The sequence below is a fragment of the Mastigoproctus giganteus genome, chromosome 2 (genome assembly GCF_048544385.1).
Source record: "Mastigoproctus giganteus isolate SK-2022 chromosome 2, ASM4854438v1, whole genome shotgun sequence".
Classification (NCBI taxonomy): Eukaryota; Metazoa; Arthropoda; class Arachnida; order Uropygi; family Thelyphonidae; genus Mastigoproctus; species Mastigoproctus giganteus.
This window is the reverse complement of record NC_143576.1, coordinates 39,621,045-39,640,532: the sequence shown is the minus strand read 5'-3', so window position 1 is coordinate 39,640,532 and position 19,488 is coordinate 39,621,045. Positions and strand designations below refer to the sequence as shown.

At 37.7% G+C, this 19,488-nt stretch overlaps 1 protein-coding gene across 2 annotated transcripts in view; it reads left to right on the top strand.

Moving 5' to 3' along the window:
• The window catches only part of ATP8A (ATPase phospholipid transporting 8A1), a 1,160,338-nt gene that overhangs the window by 631,244 nt on the left and 509,606 nt on the right, over nucleotides 1-19,488 (top strand). For both annotated transcript variants that reach the window (XM_090368461.1, XM_090368462.1), the window contains one exon: nucleotides 17,613-17,665. In XM_090368461.1, coding sequence (XP_090224587.1) covers nucleotides 17,613-17,665 — 53 coding nt within the window. The remainder of the gene's footprint in view (nucleotides 1-17,612; nucleotides 17,666-19,488) is intronic.

Here is a 19,488-nt window from a genome sequence, read left to right as displayed (position 1 = left end):
TGGAATCATTTTGTTTTTGAGAGAGCCATGACAACTGTTACAGGCCAACATTTGACTTACATCCTCATTTGGAAATGATATTTGAAGAAGAGTGTGATCTCAAGCTGCTACAAGCTTCACGTTGTCCTTGAACCAAAACAGATCACAAACGGAACAGACGGAACCGAATTCATTATCCAGGAATGTATGTTTAAACTGTGCATGAATGCTTTGGGTGTATGTTAAAATCCTGTTGCTGCTTTAGCTGTGTATTACTTGTTGAATGCTTTGATGGAGTACTTCTGGCTGTTGGTTTTGGCTTTAGCATTAGCATTAGTAGAGGCATTTGATGCAAGAAAGCAAGCTTATGCAGCATCAGCCAAAAAAAAAAAAAAAAAAAGAAACACTTCCCACATTACCCATCCATCTTTTCTAATAGATTGTATAGTTCTTTCTTGAATTTATTCAAGCTACCCACTTCTACAACACCAAATCATACCATATGAAATATATGGAATTCTTGAATGTATGATGAAACACTTCGATAATGCGAGCTACAGAGCTTGGCAAGCAGGCACCTTTGACGAGACCTGATAAGGATCTGAGAGGACCTAGTGAAATGAATGAAGGCAGAATTTTCAGTGTTCTAAAGAATTCCAGAATGCAGGGCCATAAATTCAAATTACAGGGGAAGAGGTTTGGCTAGATTGGGGAAGTTTTTCTTTTAGCCAGAGAGTTGTTGACTACTGGAACAAGTTGACTCTGCAGGTAGTTGAGGTTGATTGTTTGAAGAAATTGAATAGTTATCTACATAAAGAAAGAAGTGCATCATTTGTATTTCTTATCTACCCGTGGGGTTTTTTTTGTGCAGCAAAAGCTTGTGGCTAATACTAATATTTTCATACTGAAGTGAGATGAATTCTATAAAAGTAAACCCTCTGTTAGCATTAGCATTGGCATAAGATGCAAGAAAGCAAGCTTATATAGGATCAGCCAGGAAGAAAAAAAAAAAAAAAAACCTTCTCATTTCATCCATCCACACACCACAAATATTTGTCTAGTTCTGCCTTGAATCTATATAAGCTATCAACTTCTACAGTGACAGATGGAAGTTTGTCCCAGCAAACAATAACCCGCTGGCTAAAGACAAACTTCCGCTCATCTGTCCTACTACTGTCTTTCCTCAATTTGAATTTATGCCCTCTCAGGTGATTATTCTGAGCAAGAGGAAGAATCCCATCAGTATTGAGCATGCTCAAACCATTGAAGGCTTTATACACCTCTGTCAGATCACCTCGCTGGTGCCTAGTCCCCAGACACTATAATTTGCAAAACTTAAGCCTTTCTTCGTAAGAGCACCCCTTTGTTCCATTCACTAATCTTGTTGCCCTTCTCTGTACTCGTTCCAGCATCTCTACATCCCTCTTGAAATGAGGCCTCCAGACCTGTATACAGATCTCTAGGTGTGGCCTGACCATTGCCTTATACAAGGGAATAATCACCTCCTTATCCCTGCTAGAAAAATTCCTATATACCATCGACAATTCACCATGAGCAACTCTTGCAGCCCGTCTGCACTGCTCAGAAAACTTCATATCTGCCTGCACAACCACCCCCAGGTCCATTTCATTCTCTACTACTGTCATTGTAGTACCACAGAGTTGATACGTTGCTCTGGGATTGCTGTCTCCCATATGCAGTACTTTACATTTGTTAAACTTCATTTGCCACCTCGAAGCCCATCTGCTCAACCTTTCCATATCCTGTTGCAGCAGCATAGTGTCAGTAGTGTCCTTGACAACCCTGCCAACCTTCGTATCGTCTGCAAACTTGGACATTAAGCCTGATATACCATCATCAATATCATTTATAAAAACAGAAAACAATAATGGACCCAATACTGAACCCTGAGGAACTCCACTAATAACATTAGTCCACAATGAGCAGTGTCCATTGATTACCACTCTCTGTCTTCTCCCCCTCAACCACCCCTTTATCCATAGCAGCAATTTGCCTCCAATGCCACACTGCTCCAATTTGTGCAACAGTCTTCCATGTGAAACTGTATTAAAAGCCTTTCTAAGATCCAAGTATATAATATCAAAGTTATTCCCTGTATCCAGTTCTTTTGTGACTGCATCATAGTATCCAATCAAATTGGTCAGGCAAGACTTCCCCTTAACAAAACTATGCTGTGTCTGAGCTATAACTGAAGTCTTGTCTAGATGATCCTGCAGTGCTTCTTTAACCAGTGCCTCCATTAATTTTCCAGGAACAGAAGTTAAACTAACAGGTCTATAATTACTTGTGTCGCCCTTTGATCCTCCTTTGTGAATTGGGGTCACATTTGCACATCTCCAGTCTTTGGGTACTTCACCTGAGTCCAAGGAAGCTCTCATAATTATGGCTAAGGATTTGCTTACTTCCTTTGCTGCCTCCTTTAATATAACTGGATAGATCCCATCCACCCCAGGTGCCTTTCTTGTATTTATCTTCAACAATTTCTCCTCCGCTTTACTCTCAGTTATTACAAGATTCTCTAGCTTACTGCCAGAGTGGAATACACCTCTGGCATTCCCCTCACTGAATAACTCCTCATGTGTGAATGTCGATGCAAAATATTCATTCAGTTTGTTAGCTACCTGAGCAGGATCATCAACAGTTGACCCATCGATATCAAGTGGACCAATCTGATTCATCCCCTTCCTTCTAGAGTTTACATAAGTAAAGAACTCTTTGCTGTTTTTCTTTGCATCCCTTGCCAAAGATTTCTCGTAATCTGCCTTCGCCTGCCTAACCTCCTTTGTAACTTGGTTACAGATCAACTTGTATCTATCATATGCTTCTGTGTCACGTGTTAATTTGTATGTATTCCATGCATTTTTCTTCTCTGCCATATGTCTCATTAGTTCATCTGACATCCACTTAGGCTTAAACCTTGAACGGTATTTCTTAGTTGGTATGTAAAGCCTAGTAGCTTCCAAGATAAGTTCTTTGAATGCTTCCCATTTTGAATTTGCTGTTGGTAACATCATCAGTTGGTCCCACTGTATAGAATTTAAATACTGTCTCAGTCGCTCGTAGTCGCCTTCACGAAAGCAATAACCCTTCCCTTTACCCCTAATGGTAGTTACCTCTTTGAGTAAATCCCACTTCAGCACACTGTGATCACTGCCACCTAGTGGTTCATTTACCTGCAGATTCTTAATGCATGAAGAATCACTACTGATAATCAAATCAAGAGTATTACTCCCTCTAGTTGCCTCCCGAACATGCTGCTATAGAAAACAATCATCGAATAAATTCACAAAAGCCTTGCTAGTGTGTGAGTGACCAAAGCACAAATTCCAGTCAATATCTGGGTAATTAAAATCGCCCATTATAAGACACTTTACTAGCCCACTCTATTCCTCTCTTCAGTTGTTTATTGTCATCATCATCATCAGCCATTTTCAATCCACTGGCAGGATGAAGACCTCTCCAGCAACTTTGCAGTTTCGTCTGTTTTGTGCAGTGGCCATCCATTTACTACCCACGAATTCATGAATTTCATCTGCCCCTCTGCATCGTCGTCTTCCAAGTTTTCTTCTAGCTCCTCTTGGGTACCATTTTGTTATTTTCTTAGTCCATCTGTCATCTTGTTTTCAAGCTATGTGTCCTCCCCAACACCATTTTAGTTCTTTAGTTTTGATAATAATGTCCTTTACTTGAGTTTGTTGCCTAATCCATGTTTCTCTTCTTATCTAACAGTCTTATTCCCAATATAATTTGTTCCATTCTTCGCTGGGTAGTTCTCAGCTTCTCTTCATTTCTTTTGGTGAGGACCCAAGTTTCACTTTCATAAGTAATGGTGGGGAGAATACATTGGTTCATTATTTTATGTTTCAGACAAATTGGGATATTGCTCCTCAGTATGAGACTATATTCCCTGAATGCTATCCATCCAAAATGTATTCTTCTCTTGGCTTCCAGTCATTTATCATTATTACAGCCAATGACTTGTCCCAGATAAGTATATGACTCCACCTTTTAAATTACTGCTCCTTCAATCATTATGTTCCTTTCTGTTGCATACTTGTTCATCCTTACTTTTGTTTTAGCCATATTCATCTTTAATTGAAAACCCTTACTAACTCTACATAACTGACTATCATTTTCCTCTAATTCTTTGGGACCACAATGTCATCTGCAAATCGTACATGGTTTAGGTACTCTCCATGTGCATTGACTCCTTTCTGGGACCAATCTAATTTTCTGAAAGCTTCCTCAAGGGCAGCTGTAATTTGTGTCTCCTTGTCGAACTTCTCTCTCATTTTTAAATTTGCTACTGTCTTTGTCTAGTCTAATAAAGGAGGTAGCATTCTCATATATTTTCTTCAAAATCATAATATATGGGATATCTATGCCTTGTCTTTCCAGTGCCCAAAACATTGCCTTATGCTGTGTGGAGTCATATGCCTTTTCATAATCCACGAATGCCAGGCATAATGTGTTTTTCATTCATTTGCTTTCTCCATTAGCTGTGATATTACATGAAGATGATTCATGGTTGAAAATCATGTCCTAAAGCCAGCTTACTCTTTTGGTTGATTCTCATCAAGTATTCTTTCTAATCTGTTAGTAACGACCTTTGTCAATAACTTGTAAATATAGGATAACAAGCTAATTGGTCTATAATTTCCAATTTCTGATTTATCTCCTTTCTTATGCAACAAAACTATGGTTGCATTATTCTACTCCTTAGACATCAGACCTTTTCTAATGCATTTTTGAAGGATCTTGCCAGTTTTTGTGTCTTGTCTCTTCCTCCCAATTTTAACAACACTACAGTAAATCATCCTCCCCCGGGGCTTTCTAATTCTTCATTTTTTTCAACTCATGATCAACCTCATCAGGACATATATCAGGTATGTCGTATATGTTACTAATTTGCGATCCATCTTCCCCACTGCTGGCATCATTCCCTCGCTCCTTGTATAATTATCTATAGTAGTTTTCTGCCATTTGAATTACGCCTTCTCTGCTATTTGTATAAGTACAACATTGGTATTCTTCATTTTCAGTATCATTTGCTTTTCTGTATTACTTCTCATGGCTTCTGATTTAAGTCCTTTGTTTTCCCTTTATGCTTGTACTACTTTTCTTGTATTAAATCGTCTTATGTCCTCCCTGAGTCTCTTTCTAATGGCTTTGCATAAATCAGTATACTCAATTTTCTCTTGTCAGTGTTTATCTTGCTCTTCATTTGTTGTCTTTGGTTCATCATGACAATTGGTTCTTGACTTAATTTTCTTCTTTGGATTTCTTTTTACCTATAGGTTTCTTGGGCTTTATCACTTTGAGAAAGTTGTAATATTCCTCGTCAGTGTCTTGGTCTGCAGTCTCCAGAAGCTCAAACTCGGTCTTAAGTTCCAGTACATACTGCTTTTTCTCCTTTTTTGTTATCTCAAAGACCTTCATATTATTTACTTGTCAGTTTTTTCCTCTCTTTTCTTAAAACTATATCAAGTGTGCATCTTACCATTTTGTGATCACTTCCAACATTTACCTTGTTCAGGATGGCAACATCATTCATGCTATATCTTCTGTTAGTGAGGATGAAGTTGATTTCATTAGTTGTTAATCCATTTGGGCCCTTCCATGTCCACTTTCTGTTCACGCTTTTCTTGAAAAATGTGTTTATTACTGAATCCTCGAGATTATTCAAATTCCAGAAGTCTTTCATTTCTTTCACCAATTCCAAAATTTCCTATATTTCCCCCTTTCTGCACTGTTTTGTCTCTTTCCAACCTTAGCAATGAAGTCTCCCATAATGATAGTGTATTGGGTTTTCTGCTCATCTAGAAGACTCAATTTCTGTGTACATTTCTTAAACCTCTTCATCATCGTGGCTCGATGTTAGTGCATAAATCGTTATAACCTTTAGCTTGTACCTCTTTGAGTAGTACCTCTTGACTCCCTTGGTGATGTACTTGTGAATTCCAAAATGTTGTTTTTTTATATCTTTATGGACCGGACAGCTAACTCCACCTTTGCTCCTTTCACTGTTTATATTGGTGTAAAGCAGATTTCCATTTGATAAACTTATAAGTGATTCATTTCTTCTTCTTGTTTCTGCCAAACCGATGATATTCCAAATCAAATTTTTTTCTAATTCCTTTTCCAGCTCTAATATCCTGTATTCACCGATGAGCTATCTTACACTAGGCCTATAACACATTCCTACTCTGAATTTTGATTTCTGAGTGCTTATGTCACACCGAACTGACTCAACAGTGCTCTGTCCACTAATGTCGGCTGGCTATACTTCCTGGGATTTTGTGTTTCTTAACTAATAGCATAACTCCTCCTCCCTTCCTATTCTGTCTGTTCTTCCTGTACACGTTGTACTCCCCAAATTCCATTTCTGCATTCCTTATATCTGTGTGATACCACATCTCTGATATCCCAACAATATCTGCTTTGATGTTTTGACCAACACCTCAAATTCATCAAATTTATTTACCAAACTCCTAGCATTGGTGTACATGCAAGTATACATGCACCTGTTCCTATTCTTAGCTACTATAACACATTCCATGTATTTACATGTTCTGCAATGACTCCCAGCAGTCTCTGAAATCCCCTGCACCTTGTTTTCCAGACTGCTCCTCATTCCAATAGAAGCAGTGCAAGAATCCCTTTCATGGCGACTGTTAATCTATTAGTCCATGTATCCCCCTCAAGCTTGCAGTTTTCCGACCCACCTTAGTCCGAATCGATCGACAAGGCTCTCATGATATACTCCCTCCTATTGTGTTTGGACAGAATTGCAGACACTTTCAAATTCAACCCTAACTCACGGCTTTTTTTTTTTTTTTCAGCATTGACCTGTACTTGTCAAGTAATTCCGCTGGTCTCCTACTCTTAATATCATTAGTGCCAATATGTGCAACAATATCTTTCCTTTTATATATAAAAGGTAAGATATTTTTGTGCTCTTAAAAGATGATATCTGCTGTACAGCATCATCAACCTTTGCCCCTAGCAGACATACCCTGTTCCTGTTCTACCTATCCTTTTAGCACAATATATTTCCTGTTTCCCTGACAATAGAGCCATCAACAACCACTAGTTCCAGTTCATTCTGCCTTGGGGAGTTGCCTGTTCGTTGTTGTCGCTTCTGTTGTTCAAGTTCTGTTGTCACTTCAGCCAAGGATAAAGCTGACCTGCTAGCATCCCATTTTTCTTCCAACTCATGTATTAATGATCTTGGTAAGACACCTCCCACCATTCCCAAAATGCTCCATTCAATGCCTCCTGTGTTCTTCCGTCAAAAGGATGTCAGAAGGATTTTGACGAATCTTGATGCTAAGAAAGCTCCAGGTACCGATGGTATTTCTCCACTTGTGGCTCCTGAACATACTCCAATTCATTGCCGTCTTTTTTCACTTTCTTATTCCAAAGGTGTTTTTCCTTCTGTTCGGAAATTTGTTCATATCCACAGCTAGTTCCTAAAAAGGGTGACAAATCGCTCCCATCCAATTATCGTCCCATTGCAATTACTTCTAATTTTTCTAAGCAATGGAGAAATCAATTAACCACCAACTCTTAAACTACCTAGAAACCTTCCGTCTGATCAACGATCGCCAGTATGGATTCCGTCAGTGTCGATCCACTGGTGATATTCTGGCTTATGTTACCCATTTATGGACTAATTCAATGGAAAGGTTCGGTGAAACACAAGACATCTCAAAGGTTTTCGATAGTGTTTAGCATAAAAGTCTTCTAAACAAGTTTCCATCTTATGGTTTGCCAGCGCCTCCGTAGCCAGGTGGGAAGGAGCAGCAGTGCGTAGCACACGCTTCTTGATTGGACCGGGGTTCGAGCCCGTCACAACCAAATACGGAGCATGTGGAAAGGTCAGGGAATGACTACCGCACCGGAGCAATATGGCCTTAGTTGCTAATGCTCTTAAAAACCAAATAACAACAAATATGGTTTGCCAACTGTTTTTAGTAATTGGTTATCCAGTTTTCTCTCTGATCGATCACTGAGGGTGATGGTAGATGGCTCTCTGTCTTCTAACTTCTCCACTAATGCCAGTGTCCCCCAAGGTTCAGTTCTTTCCTCCACTCTTTTCCTCTTTTATATTAATGATCTTCTTCCATTGACTGGAAATCCTTTCCATAGTTTTGCCGATGATAGCACATTGTATTCCACTTTCCATTTTGAGAAACTGCTCAATCAGCTTCAACTTCTTAAAAATCTGCTACCAATTCCTTAAATGCTGATCTTCAGGTAATTCTCCAGTGGGGCAAAGACAACTTAGTTTATTTCAACCCTTCTAAAACTCAGTTTTGTCTTATATCTCGCAAAAAGGATTCTTCTGCTCCTATGCTTATCTTTAGTGACACTCCGATTTCTAGGCAAAATGATATATCTCTTTTGGGGATTACCCTGACTTCTAAACTCTCTTGGCACAAGCACATTACAAATATTGCTTTCTCTGCATCTAAAAAACTTATTTTTTTCTTTCGCTCTCGGCGTTACTTTTCTTCCAAACAGCTGCTCACTCTGTATAAATCGCAAATCCGCCCTACCATGGAATGTTGTTCCCACATCTGGGGTGGTGCCCCTAAAACCTCTCTCAGGCTTCTTGATTCCATTCAGAAGAGGGCAGTTAGGTTAATTAATGATTCATCTTTAACAGAGTCTCTCCACTTACTGTGTCATAGACGTACTGTTTCTGCTGCATGCCTCTTCTACATATACTTCCATGGGCACTGTTCTTCTGAATTGGCTTCTATAATTCCTGCTCTCTCTTTCAAAATAGTCCGAACACGTGCCCCCGCCAGCCAACATCCATTTACTGTCCAACTTCAAACTCACAGAACCAACTTTTCGTCTTCCTCGTTTATTCATTCAACTGTCATTTTCTGGAACAACTTTCCTTCATACGTATTTCCTGAAAATTACAGTCTACAGAAGTTCAAATCCAGTGTCTTCTTTTGTCTTCTCAACCTCCAACCCAAGCATGGTACTAAGTACTATAGGTTCCAATACCTCTCGTGTTTGGGGTTTACATAAAAAAAAAAAAAAAAAAAAAAGTGCAGCTCTAGCGTTGATGTTGGCAGCTGAGAGCTTGATGGGTCCCTCGATTTAAATCATTCGAGAGCATCTACTCTGTTTTTCAAGCTCTCATATAGGCCCCTATCAACGCTGAGTTGGCACCTGATTTCCTCACACTCTTTACATTGTGCATACAGAAAGACATTCCGCTTGGCAATATCATGTCCCATTCCTGATTGCTCCACAAGTCTCAGTATTTAAGACAGAGAATATGTTTTTGACTCAATTTGATTTCTTCTCCCTCTGACGTGGAAATATCGATAGTAGAGATATTTAAGAAGTAGATCTAAGAAGTAGAGTTACTGTAGCTAATTCTTTATATTCTCTTGAATTGTTATATAAATCCATTTAAATTGATACTATTGTTCAGTTTTTCATAATGATAGATTGAAAACCATTTTCAATCTATTATCATTATGAATTTCCATTAAGGAAAATATTACATTTGGCCAGCTAAATATTGAAATAGTAGTATTAAATGAGGATAGTCCATTGTGTAATAATTCAAAAATTTCCATATGCATTTCTTGAAAAGGAAATGTTGCGAAAGAAATAGATTTAAAGAAACCAAGTTCTTGAAATCTTGCATTCAGTTCAGTGTTTAAAGATTTCAAACAATCAATAATTTTATTTTTAATATTTGTTTGAGGTACTTTGTTTAATATTTGTTTGTGGTAATAATTGTCAAGGTACTTGCTTGTAGTTTCTTATTTCTGGAACTCCACCTTGGTGAAAAGTCTTTTAAAAATTATATTAAGCCATGCACAACATTGTTTTGCAATTTTTCCACTAAATCTTTATGATTATATACCAAAGCACTTTAAACATTTTCATGTTGTTCACAAACATGCTGAACACTAGCATCAAAACTTAACCATCTTGTGCAATTATAATTAAGTAATACATTATTCTTTTCATCATTATTGTCGCATAATGCACTAAAATTATTTAAAGTAACACACACTAAAATTATAACACTAAAAGGTACTAAAATAAAAGAAACACACTACTTTTGTAATAACTGCATTTAGAACTCTTTGAATTGTCAATTCCACATGATCTATGCACTTAATTACAGTTTTGCTGATGAGAATCTTTTGATGAATAATACAAAGTAAGTGAAAAATTTCATTGGGACCATCTTTACAAACTTAGTACACCGTTTCTTTCACTTTTCATTACTGTTGCATCATCAGCAGTTACAGCACATAAAGAATTTGTGGACATATTAAGTATTTTTAAATCTTCTTTAATTGCATTATAAATGTTCACTTCATTAGGACGTTCTTTTCACAAAGTGAGACGTAATAACTTTTCAATAAATTTAGTTTTATCAGTGTCAAAGTATCTCTCACATATCAAGGATTTGACTAGTTTTTGTTACTTTCATCTAAGCATAAACTATAATAAAGACTCTTATTTATCGATTCACTTACTTCTTTGCCTATAAACGCACCTAATTCCTTAATTTGTCATCTAATTGAATCAGCATTGGGAGCCATGTTTCGTTTCCAGGCTCTACGGCCAAAACAACTGATTTCAAAAATTCACCTTCAGTAAAAGGTTTGTGATATTTTCTTATCAAAAACCTCACTTTCAAAGATCCTGAATAAAATTTTTCATTTCTTATGAGGAAAGTCATTTGTTCCCTTTGAGAAGCTATATCCATTTTAAAAGTTTCAGTAAGTTTGTGGTGTAAATGTGGAGTTGGCCAATTTTTCTCAACTTCCACCTCATGAGCATTGTAATGACTCTGGATATTGTAACATTTATTTTGATGAGTAGTAATTCTACAAACTGTACAATTGGCCTTGGCTACATCATAGTTTTTATTTTCATTTAATATAATTACATATAATACATTTCTTCCCACCCTTGATTAAAATTGTTCTTTTTCCTTCTTGAAAATTTCGGCTTCGTTTTGATACTGGCTGGGAAATACTTGTATCACTTTCAGTACTTGTGCTCAATGCAATTTCCAAAATTTCATCTTTTCTTACCAGAAATTTTTCTTATATCCATACTAAAGATATTAACAAGGAATATAATAAAATAAATAAATACAACTTACATTAATGAAGCAACACCATCACAAACAAGAAAAATTACTACAAAAACTGCATTCACTTTAGCAGCTTGGAAGTATTCACTTTTTGTTGAAATATACACCCAGTGAAAATGAGAGGGAAAGAAAACACAGGTAATATAACTTAGGGAATAATTTAAGATAAATGCCACACATAACAAAGAATGAACCTCACAAAAAATAACTTTTCTTAGAAGTATGCAACGTTAATAGTAGTTGCATACTTCTAAGAATAGTAAGAATAGTTAATAGTAAGATATCAGCAGTGCAACTACTATTAACATTGCATTGCTGATATCTTACATTCACAATTTCTTGTAAAACGTTGAAAAGTACTGTCTTAATAAATTGAAGGGAATGAAATTATTACATCCACAATTTCTATTCAAACTAATAAAATTTAAATACAACTTTTATGTAGTCAATTTTAGAGCTATGTATCTTTCAGCTTAAAGCTGTGTGTCGGCATCCTTTGCAGCGTAGAAAAAGAAGAGCCAACAAATATCGGCAAATCTTTGTTGGTATTTAAAATAAATCTAGTACATTTATTAAAACACTGGTACTCCGGATGAACAATCATGTCTCATATCGTTGAATCTAAAAGTCCATATGATATTTTATTGTATATAAATAAAATTTTTTTAATGTTGAAATTGATAAATAAAAAAAAAAAATTGATATTTATGAAAATTGTTTGGTGGCTGCATTTGGCCATCGTAACTGCACTTGAAAACCACTAGTGGTATGTGGGCCCAGGAAAACATTTCCATACCAAGACACTGCTGCCACCTGCCTGTTGCTGTTGGACTAGGACATTGAAGTGATATTTCTATTTGCAGTTTGTTGTCATACCCTCCATCTACCACCAATATGGCATAACAGGAGACATGACTAGGTATTTTTTTCTTGTCATTAATGGTCCAGTTATGCTATTCAAAGACTTTAGGTGTTGTGGCAATGGCAAGGCTGTAAGGATTGTTACTTTGACCGGACACCTACTCCAGATGCTCATACAAAGGAGGGTTTTTTGGATTGTGGTCTAACACTGCTGGTCATTCCCCAGTTAAAGTCCATGGTCAACCATTTTGCCATTTTTCATCTGTTGGCACACACACGAGTCAAAACAGCAGCCTACATTCACCATGATCATCAATGAGTTGTGGGCATCCATGATTTTTTCCTTATGTCTGCTGCTCTGTATGCTATCCATCCACCATTGGAACACATTAACTAAAGTACAGTACTCTATGAATAGCCCACAAGATTTTCAGTTTCCATAATACTACCACCAATCAACTGTTATCACACAATCATCCCTCTTTGGAAGTCAGTCAGATCACGTCCCTTGCCCATATTGATCAAGTACTTCATATGGACTGCATGCCAGAACTTGCACTATCATATTTACTTTTAGCATTAGCATTAGCAAAGGCACATGATGCAAGAAAGCAAGCTTATATAGCATCAGCCAAAAAAAAAAACCCTTATTTCACCCATCCACTTGCTCCAAATGTTTGTCAAGTTCTGCCTTGAATCTATTTAAGCTATCAACTACAACGACAGATCGAAGTTTGTTCCAGAAATCAACCACCCGCTGGCTGATTTCCATCTGACCAATCCGCTGATTTCCGCTGGCCAATCAACCAACTTCCACACATTTATCCTACAACCATCTTTCCTCAATTTGAATTTATGCCCTCTCAGGCTATTATTCTGAGCAAGAGGAAGAATCCCATCAGCATTGACCATGCTCTAACCATTCAAGGCTTTATACACCTCAATCAGATCACCTCGCAGGTGCCTAGTCTCCAGACACTGTAATTTGCAAAACTTAAGCCTTTCTTCGTAAGAGCAACCCTTTATTCCCTTTACTAATCTTGTTGCCCCGCTCTGTACTCGTTCCAACAGCTCTACATCCTTCTTAAAATGAGGCCTCCAGACCTGTATACAGTACTCAAGGTGTGGCCTGACCATTGCCTTATACAAAGGGATAATCACCTCCTTATCCCTGCTAGAAAAATTCCTGTATATCATTGACAAGACACCGTGAGCTACTCTTGCAGACTGTCTGCACTGCTCAGAAAACTTCATATCTGCCTGCACAATTACCCCCAGGTCCTTTTCATTCTCTACCACTGTGGTACCACAGAGTTGATACGTTACTTTGGGATTCCTGCTTCCCATATGTAGTACTTTACATTTGTCAATGTTAAACTTCATTTGCCACCTCTCAGCCCATCTGCTCAATTTTTCTAGATCCCATTGCAGCAGTGTACTGACATTAGTGTCATTAACAACCCTGCCAACCTTCGGTATCGTCTGCAAACTTGGACATTAAGCCTGATATACCATCATCAATATCATTTGTGACTACATCATAGTATCCAATCAAATCAAATTGCTATGTCTGAGCTATAACTGAAGTCTTGTATAGATGATCCTGTAGTGCTTCTTTAACCAGTGCCTCCATTAATTTCCTTGATACAGAAGTTAAACTAACAGGTCTGTAATTACCTCTGTCTCCCTTTGATCCTTCTTTGTGGATTGGGGTCACATTTGCACATCTCCTGTCCATGGGTACCTCCCCTGAGTCCAGGGAAGCTCTCATAATTATGGCTAAGGGTTTGCTTACTTCTTTTGCTGCCTCCTTTAATATAACTTGATAGATTCCATCAACCCCAGGTGCTTTTCTTGTATTTATCTTCAACAATTTCTCCTCCGCTTTACTCTCAGTTATTACAAGATTCTCTAGCTTACTGCCAGAGTTGAATACACCTCTGGCATTCCCCTCACTGAATAACTCCTCATGTGTGAATGTCGATGCAAAATATTCATTCAGTTTGTTAGCTACCTGAGCAGGATCATCAACAGTTGACCCATCGATATCAAGTGGACCAGTCTGATTCATCTCCTTCCTTCTAGAGTTTACATAAGTAAAGAACTCTTTGCTGTTTTTTTTTGCATCCTCTGCCAAAGATTTCTTGTAATCTGCCATCGCCTGCCTAACCTCCTTTGTAACTTGGTTACAGGCCAACTTATATTATCATAGGCTTCTGTGTCACATGTTAATTTATATGTATCCCATGCATTTTTCTTCTCTGTCACATGTCTAATTAGTTCATGTGATATCCATTTAGGCCTAAATATATGTCAGAAAGAATTATCTTGAACAATATTTCTTTGTTGGTATGAAAAGCCTAGTAGCTTCCAAAATTAATTATTTGAATGCTTCCCATTTTGAATTTGCTGTTAGTAACATCATCAGTTGGTTCCACCGTATAGAATTTAAATACTGTCTCAGACCACCCTAGTCACCTTTACGAAAGCAAAAACCCTTCCCTTTACCCCTGATGGTAGTTACCTCTTTGAGTAAATCCCACTTCAGCACACGGTGATCACTGCCACCTAGTGGTTCCTTTATCTGCAGATCCTTGATGCATGAAGAATCACTACTGATAATCAGATCGAGAGTATTACTCCCTCTAGTTGCCTCCCAAACATGCTGATATAGAAAACAGTCATCCAATAAATCCACAAAAGCCTTGCTAATGTGTGAGTGACCAACCCACAAATTCCAGTCAATATCTGGGAAATTAAAATCTCCCATTATAAGACACTAATTTACTTGTTCTCACTGTGACGTGTGCCACCAGGCAGAGAGGAACACTAATTGCTAAAACATTGGGGTTATAATTTTGGTTATAATGTTTAGACTGAGTAGTGTATATTATTTTTATGTACTTATGTGTAATTTCCTCTTTTATTTACGTGAATGATGATAATTCAAAGAAAATATAATTTGAATGAATCGTGCATTGCAGTCATTTTGACTCCAGGTTTTCTGAATTACCACAGATAACTAGTATTGTACTGTAACTTTAAATAAAACAGTCTTTTTATACTTAGAGTTTTTTTCATTTATTTTTTTTTTATTAATATGGTCTTTTTAGTAACCAGTACTTTATTTTAACCAAGATACACTTGAACCTGGTTCTGTATAAATTTATTTTTTAGTTTAATGTAGTTTAAAGCATCTAGATAAAAACAACCAAAAAAAAAAACCCCATCTTGTCTAAGTTCAAGTGCTACCAATTTTAAACACACCACCAACCGTTTATGACTGATTGAATAAAATAAAATAAAATAAAATGATAGAAAAGACTGTAAAATAATATTTACAAAAAACTTTTAATAATTTACAAAAAACTAAACTATAACAAAAGTAAAATAAGTAAATAAGTTAAAATGCATTAAAATATAAATATAAAAGCGATAAAAAGACGATAAAAAACACTAGAGCTTTCGGAGGTGTCTTCCTCCTTCCTCAGTAATAGTGAGACTTAAATGACACATCCTTAAATACCAGGTTCACGGCATACGTGGATGACCAGGCACATACTCAGCATCCCTTTCACTTGTACCAGAACCGGAAGTGGTCTGGACCCGTGGAAAATTAAAACGTTTGTCTCTTGTCAAAACCACCGCCTCAAAAAGGGGGTGAAGCCTAACTCCCCTGTCTCTATTTATACTATTGTTACCAGAGGACCCAATCCACAGACTTTCCAGCCACTTTCGGTCCCAGAATCTATGTGCCCGGTCAAGGATGACAGCGTTGTCGGGGGAGATCTGGTGTTGTTTTTTTTTTTTTACAAAAGGATAATACTTTGAGTGCCAGATCCCACCTAAACATAGAAGATATATGTGGTGCTGTTGAATTATGTCTTTCTAGTACAACCTTGGTTTTCCAAGGAGTGATGTATAAACAGGTTCACGGTACAGCCATGGGTTCTCCAATCAGCGCCATTGTTGCAAATCTGGCTATGGAGGAATTTGAGAATAGGGTTTTCGCAAGATTGGAGTTCCCTATGCGGAAGTGGAAACGATATGTTGATGACACGTTTACTATTGTAAAGAAGGGGAGAGAGGAAGATGTGGTCTCGTTTCTCAATGGTTTCTCCCCCTTCATAAAATTTACCTCGGAGGTAGAAATAGATGGTACCCTCCCATTTCTGGACATAATGGTATATAGGGAAGGCCCCAGACTTAGAACTAAGGTTTATAGGAAACCAATGTGTAGGGGCCAGTACACACATTATAGGACGGCACAGACTGTCCAACATAAAAATAGTGTGGCCAGAGCACTTTTGGGTAGGGTGAGAACGCATTGCAGTACCCCTGAGGAGGGGGAGAAGGAAATTAGGCAAATCATGACGGATCTTATGAGGTGTGGTTACCCCCAGAGGGTCATTGATGAATACAACAGAGAGGAAGAGCCCAATCGGGTTGTTCCGCCTGTACCGCTTACCACAGTGTATGTTCCCTACTATCCGGGCCTGTCAGATCGCATTGCGAGAATGCTTCGCGACTTTCAGACACGCTGTGTGCAGCTTCCGGGCCGGAGGTTGCACACAGTAGTGTCACAGGTCAAAGACCCCATTACTAGGGATTCTAGTAGTGGGGTCGTGTATGAGATCACATGCCCGGATTGTGGGGAATGTTGCGTGGGGGAGACAGGACGGCGTCTCAAGGACCGTCTGGGAGAACATTCACGAGCGATACGGACCGCAGAGCTCAATAAATCCGCCATTGCCGAGCACTATTGGGAAAAACAACACCAGATCTCCCCCGACAACGCTGTCATCCTTGACCGGGCACATAGATTCTGGGACCGAAAGTGGCTGGAAAGTCTGTGGATTGGGTCCTCTGGTAACAATAGTATAAATAGAGACAGGGGAGTTAGGCTTCACCCCCTTTTTGAGGCGGTGGTTTTGACAAGAGACAAACGTTTTAATTTTCCACGGGTCCAGACCACTTCCGGTTCTGGTACAAGTGAAAGGGATGCTGAGTATGCGCCTGGTCATCCACGTGTGCCGTGAACCTGGTATTTAAGGATGTGTCATTTAAGTCTCACTATTACTGAGGAAGGAGGAAGACACCTCCGAAAGCTCTAGTGTTTTTTATCGTCTTTTTATCGCTTTTATATTTATATTTTAATGCATTTTAACTTATTTACTTATTTTACTTTTGTTATAGTTTAGTTTTTTGTAAATTATTAAAAGTTTTTTGTAAATATTATTTTACAGTCTTTTCTATCATTTTATTTTATTTTATTTTATTCAATCAGTCATAAACGGTTGGTGGTGTGTTTAAAATTGGTAGTATGGATTATCCCAACCTCAGAGGCCTTATTGCAGATAAGTTCAAGTGTCCCCATTATCTTGTGAAAGCATACATTAAATGAAAGCTTTGAAGTAAAATTTAGTAGAAATTTTGAAATTATTATGTTTCTTCATAATTTTTCATCAGGTATTTTTGTATGAGTTAAACTTCTAGTTGGGAAAGATTTTATCTTCTGTCCGTTCCAGATTGTTATTAACTTGTCCAATATATAAAATATATAATCATTGCCTAAATTTAGTAAAATTTTAATTTGTAGGTTTACGAACACTTTGCTGTGCTGTTGCTGAAATTTCAAGAGAATGTTATGAGGTAATTTTATATTTATTTTACTGGAATAGCCCAGCTTCTGTTATAAGTGATTTTTGTTTAAGCTTCATTAAGTGTAATGGAGAAATCTGTTATAAATAAATGGCCAACTCTCTGTTTATGATAGAAAATCTGCATTTTTGACTTGTTTTGGCCTACTCCGTCCGAATCCTGAGCTGGATATCATCATTCTTCTCTTCCTCCTTGGTGGGTCTCAGGTGCCAAGCGATTCTGTCATCAATTGACTTGGCTCTGAATTATCTCTCTTTCTTGAAATAGAAATCGTTTCCTTATTTAAAGTTTTCATTAACACACAATTATATAATATATAGTAAAGAAAGAAAGTTTACTAGATCAAGAAGGAAAGTAACCTTCTCTTTTCCTTTTCTTTTCTTATTTATATATTAATTACTAACCTCCTAGTGCTTGGTCACAGGGTGGCACTGCTCCTGCCTCCACGTGGCAGGGCTGGTAACCTGGAGGGGAAAAGCTTTCTCTTCCAGGGCGAAATGGAGCGAACTGACTCCAATACCCAGGAATTCACTGGTTCAATGGACCCGAATAGAACTGATCCAAGATATGAGGAATCTAGTTTTTTCGGAGATACTTCTAAAGCAACTAGAAAAGGCGATAGAAATGACTCTGTTTCCACAAAGAGGTTAAAAACTGATGCTAAAGCTTTAATTTCCCCAACATATATTATTATACATTCAAACACTGAGAAAGCTGTAGGCCATTTGTCACCCTTTCTCATACAAAATACTCTTGAGAGTTATGTTGGCCCACCAAAAAAACATTAAAAGACTAAAATCAGGGATATTTTAGTAGAAACAGCCAATGCTAAACACTCCGAATGATTGTTATAAATGACAACCTTTGCAGGAATACCAGTAACGATATCCCCAAACAGGGGAAAAGCTTTCTCTTCCAGGGCGAAATGGAGCGAACTGACTCCAATACCCAGGAATTCACTGGACATTAAATACCTCAAAAGGTATCATTACAGAGTGGGACCTTCTAAATGTGCCCAAAGAGGAAATCCAAATTGAACTTCAGGAACAAGAAGTCATCAGTGTTAAAAGAATTACAGTTAAAAAATAAGGGATAATCACCCCCACCAGGAATCTCATACTCACTTTTAACACACTGAAGCTACCCAGATCAGTAAAAGCAGGATATCTACACTGCAATATAAAACCGTATATTCCGTATCCTCTCTGCTCTTTCAATTGTCAGAAGTTTGGTCACTCGCAGACATTATGTAGAGGAAATTGACATGTGCAAACTGTGGTTCTCAAGAACATGCCACGTCTATTTGCACAGATGGAAGCTGTGTAAATTGTAAAAGGGAACATACTGCATACTCAAGAGAGCATGACATTTGGAAGAAAGAAAAAAGAATGCAAAAATACAAAGCAGAAAATGGAGTTTCATATCAAGAAGCTAAAAAGGCGATCGCAATAAACATAGAAAACAAACCTTCTTATGCACAGATTACCACAATCAAAAGGACTATGGAAATGAAACTGCCTAATTCAAAATGTTGTGGCATACACACGGATGTTACAGTTCCTCCATTAGAATCCATCTCAGAATGGGTTTGCGAGTTTTACAAACCATCTCCAGCACAAAAACAACAAGAAAAAATGATCAATATGCCTTTATCTTTCCCACCAGTTAATGCAGAAAATGTAAGAAGAAAAATAAATAAAGAAAGGATAGGTAGTACAGGGAAAAAGATGGCAGAACAAATGGACGCAGAGTTAAGAAACCATGGAGAGGAACCAGTTCTCGAAATTTTTGTTGAAGAAGAAATGGATACTGGT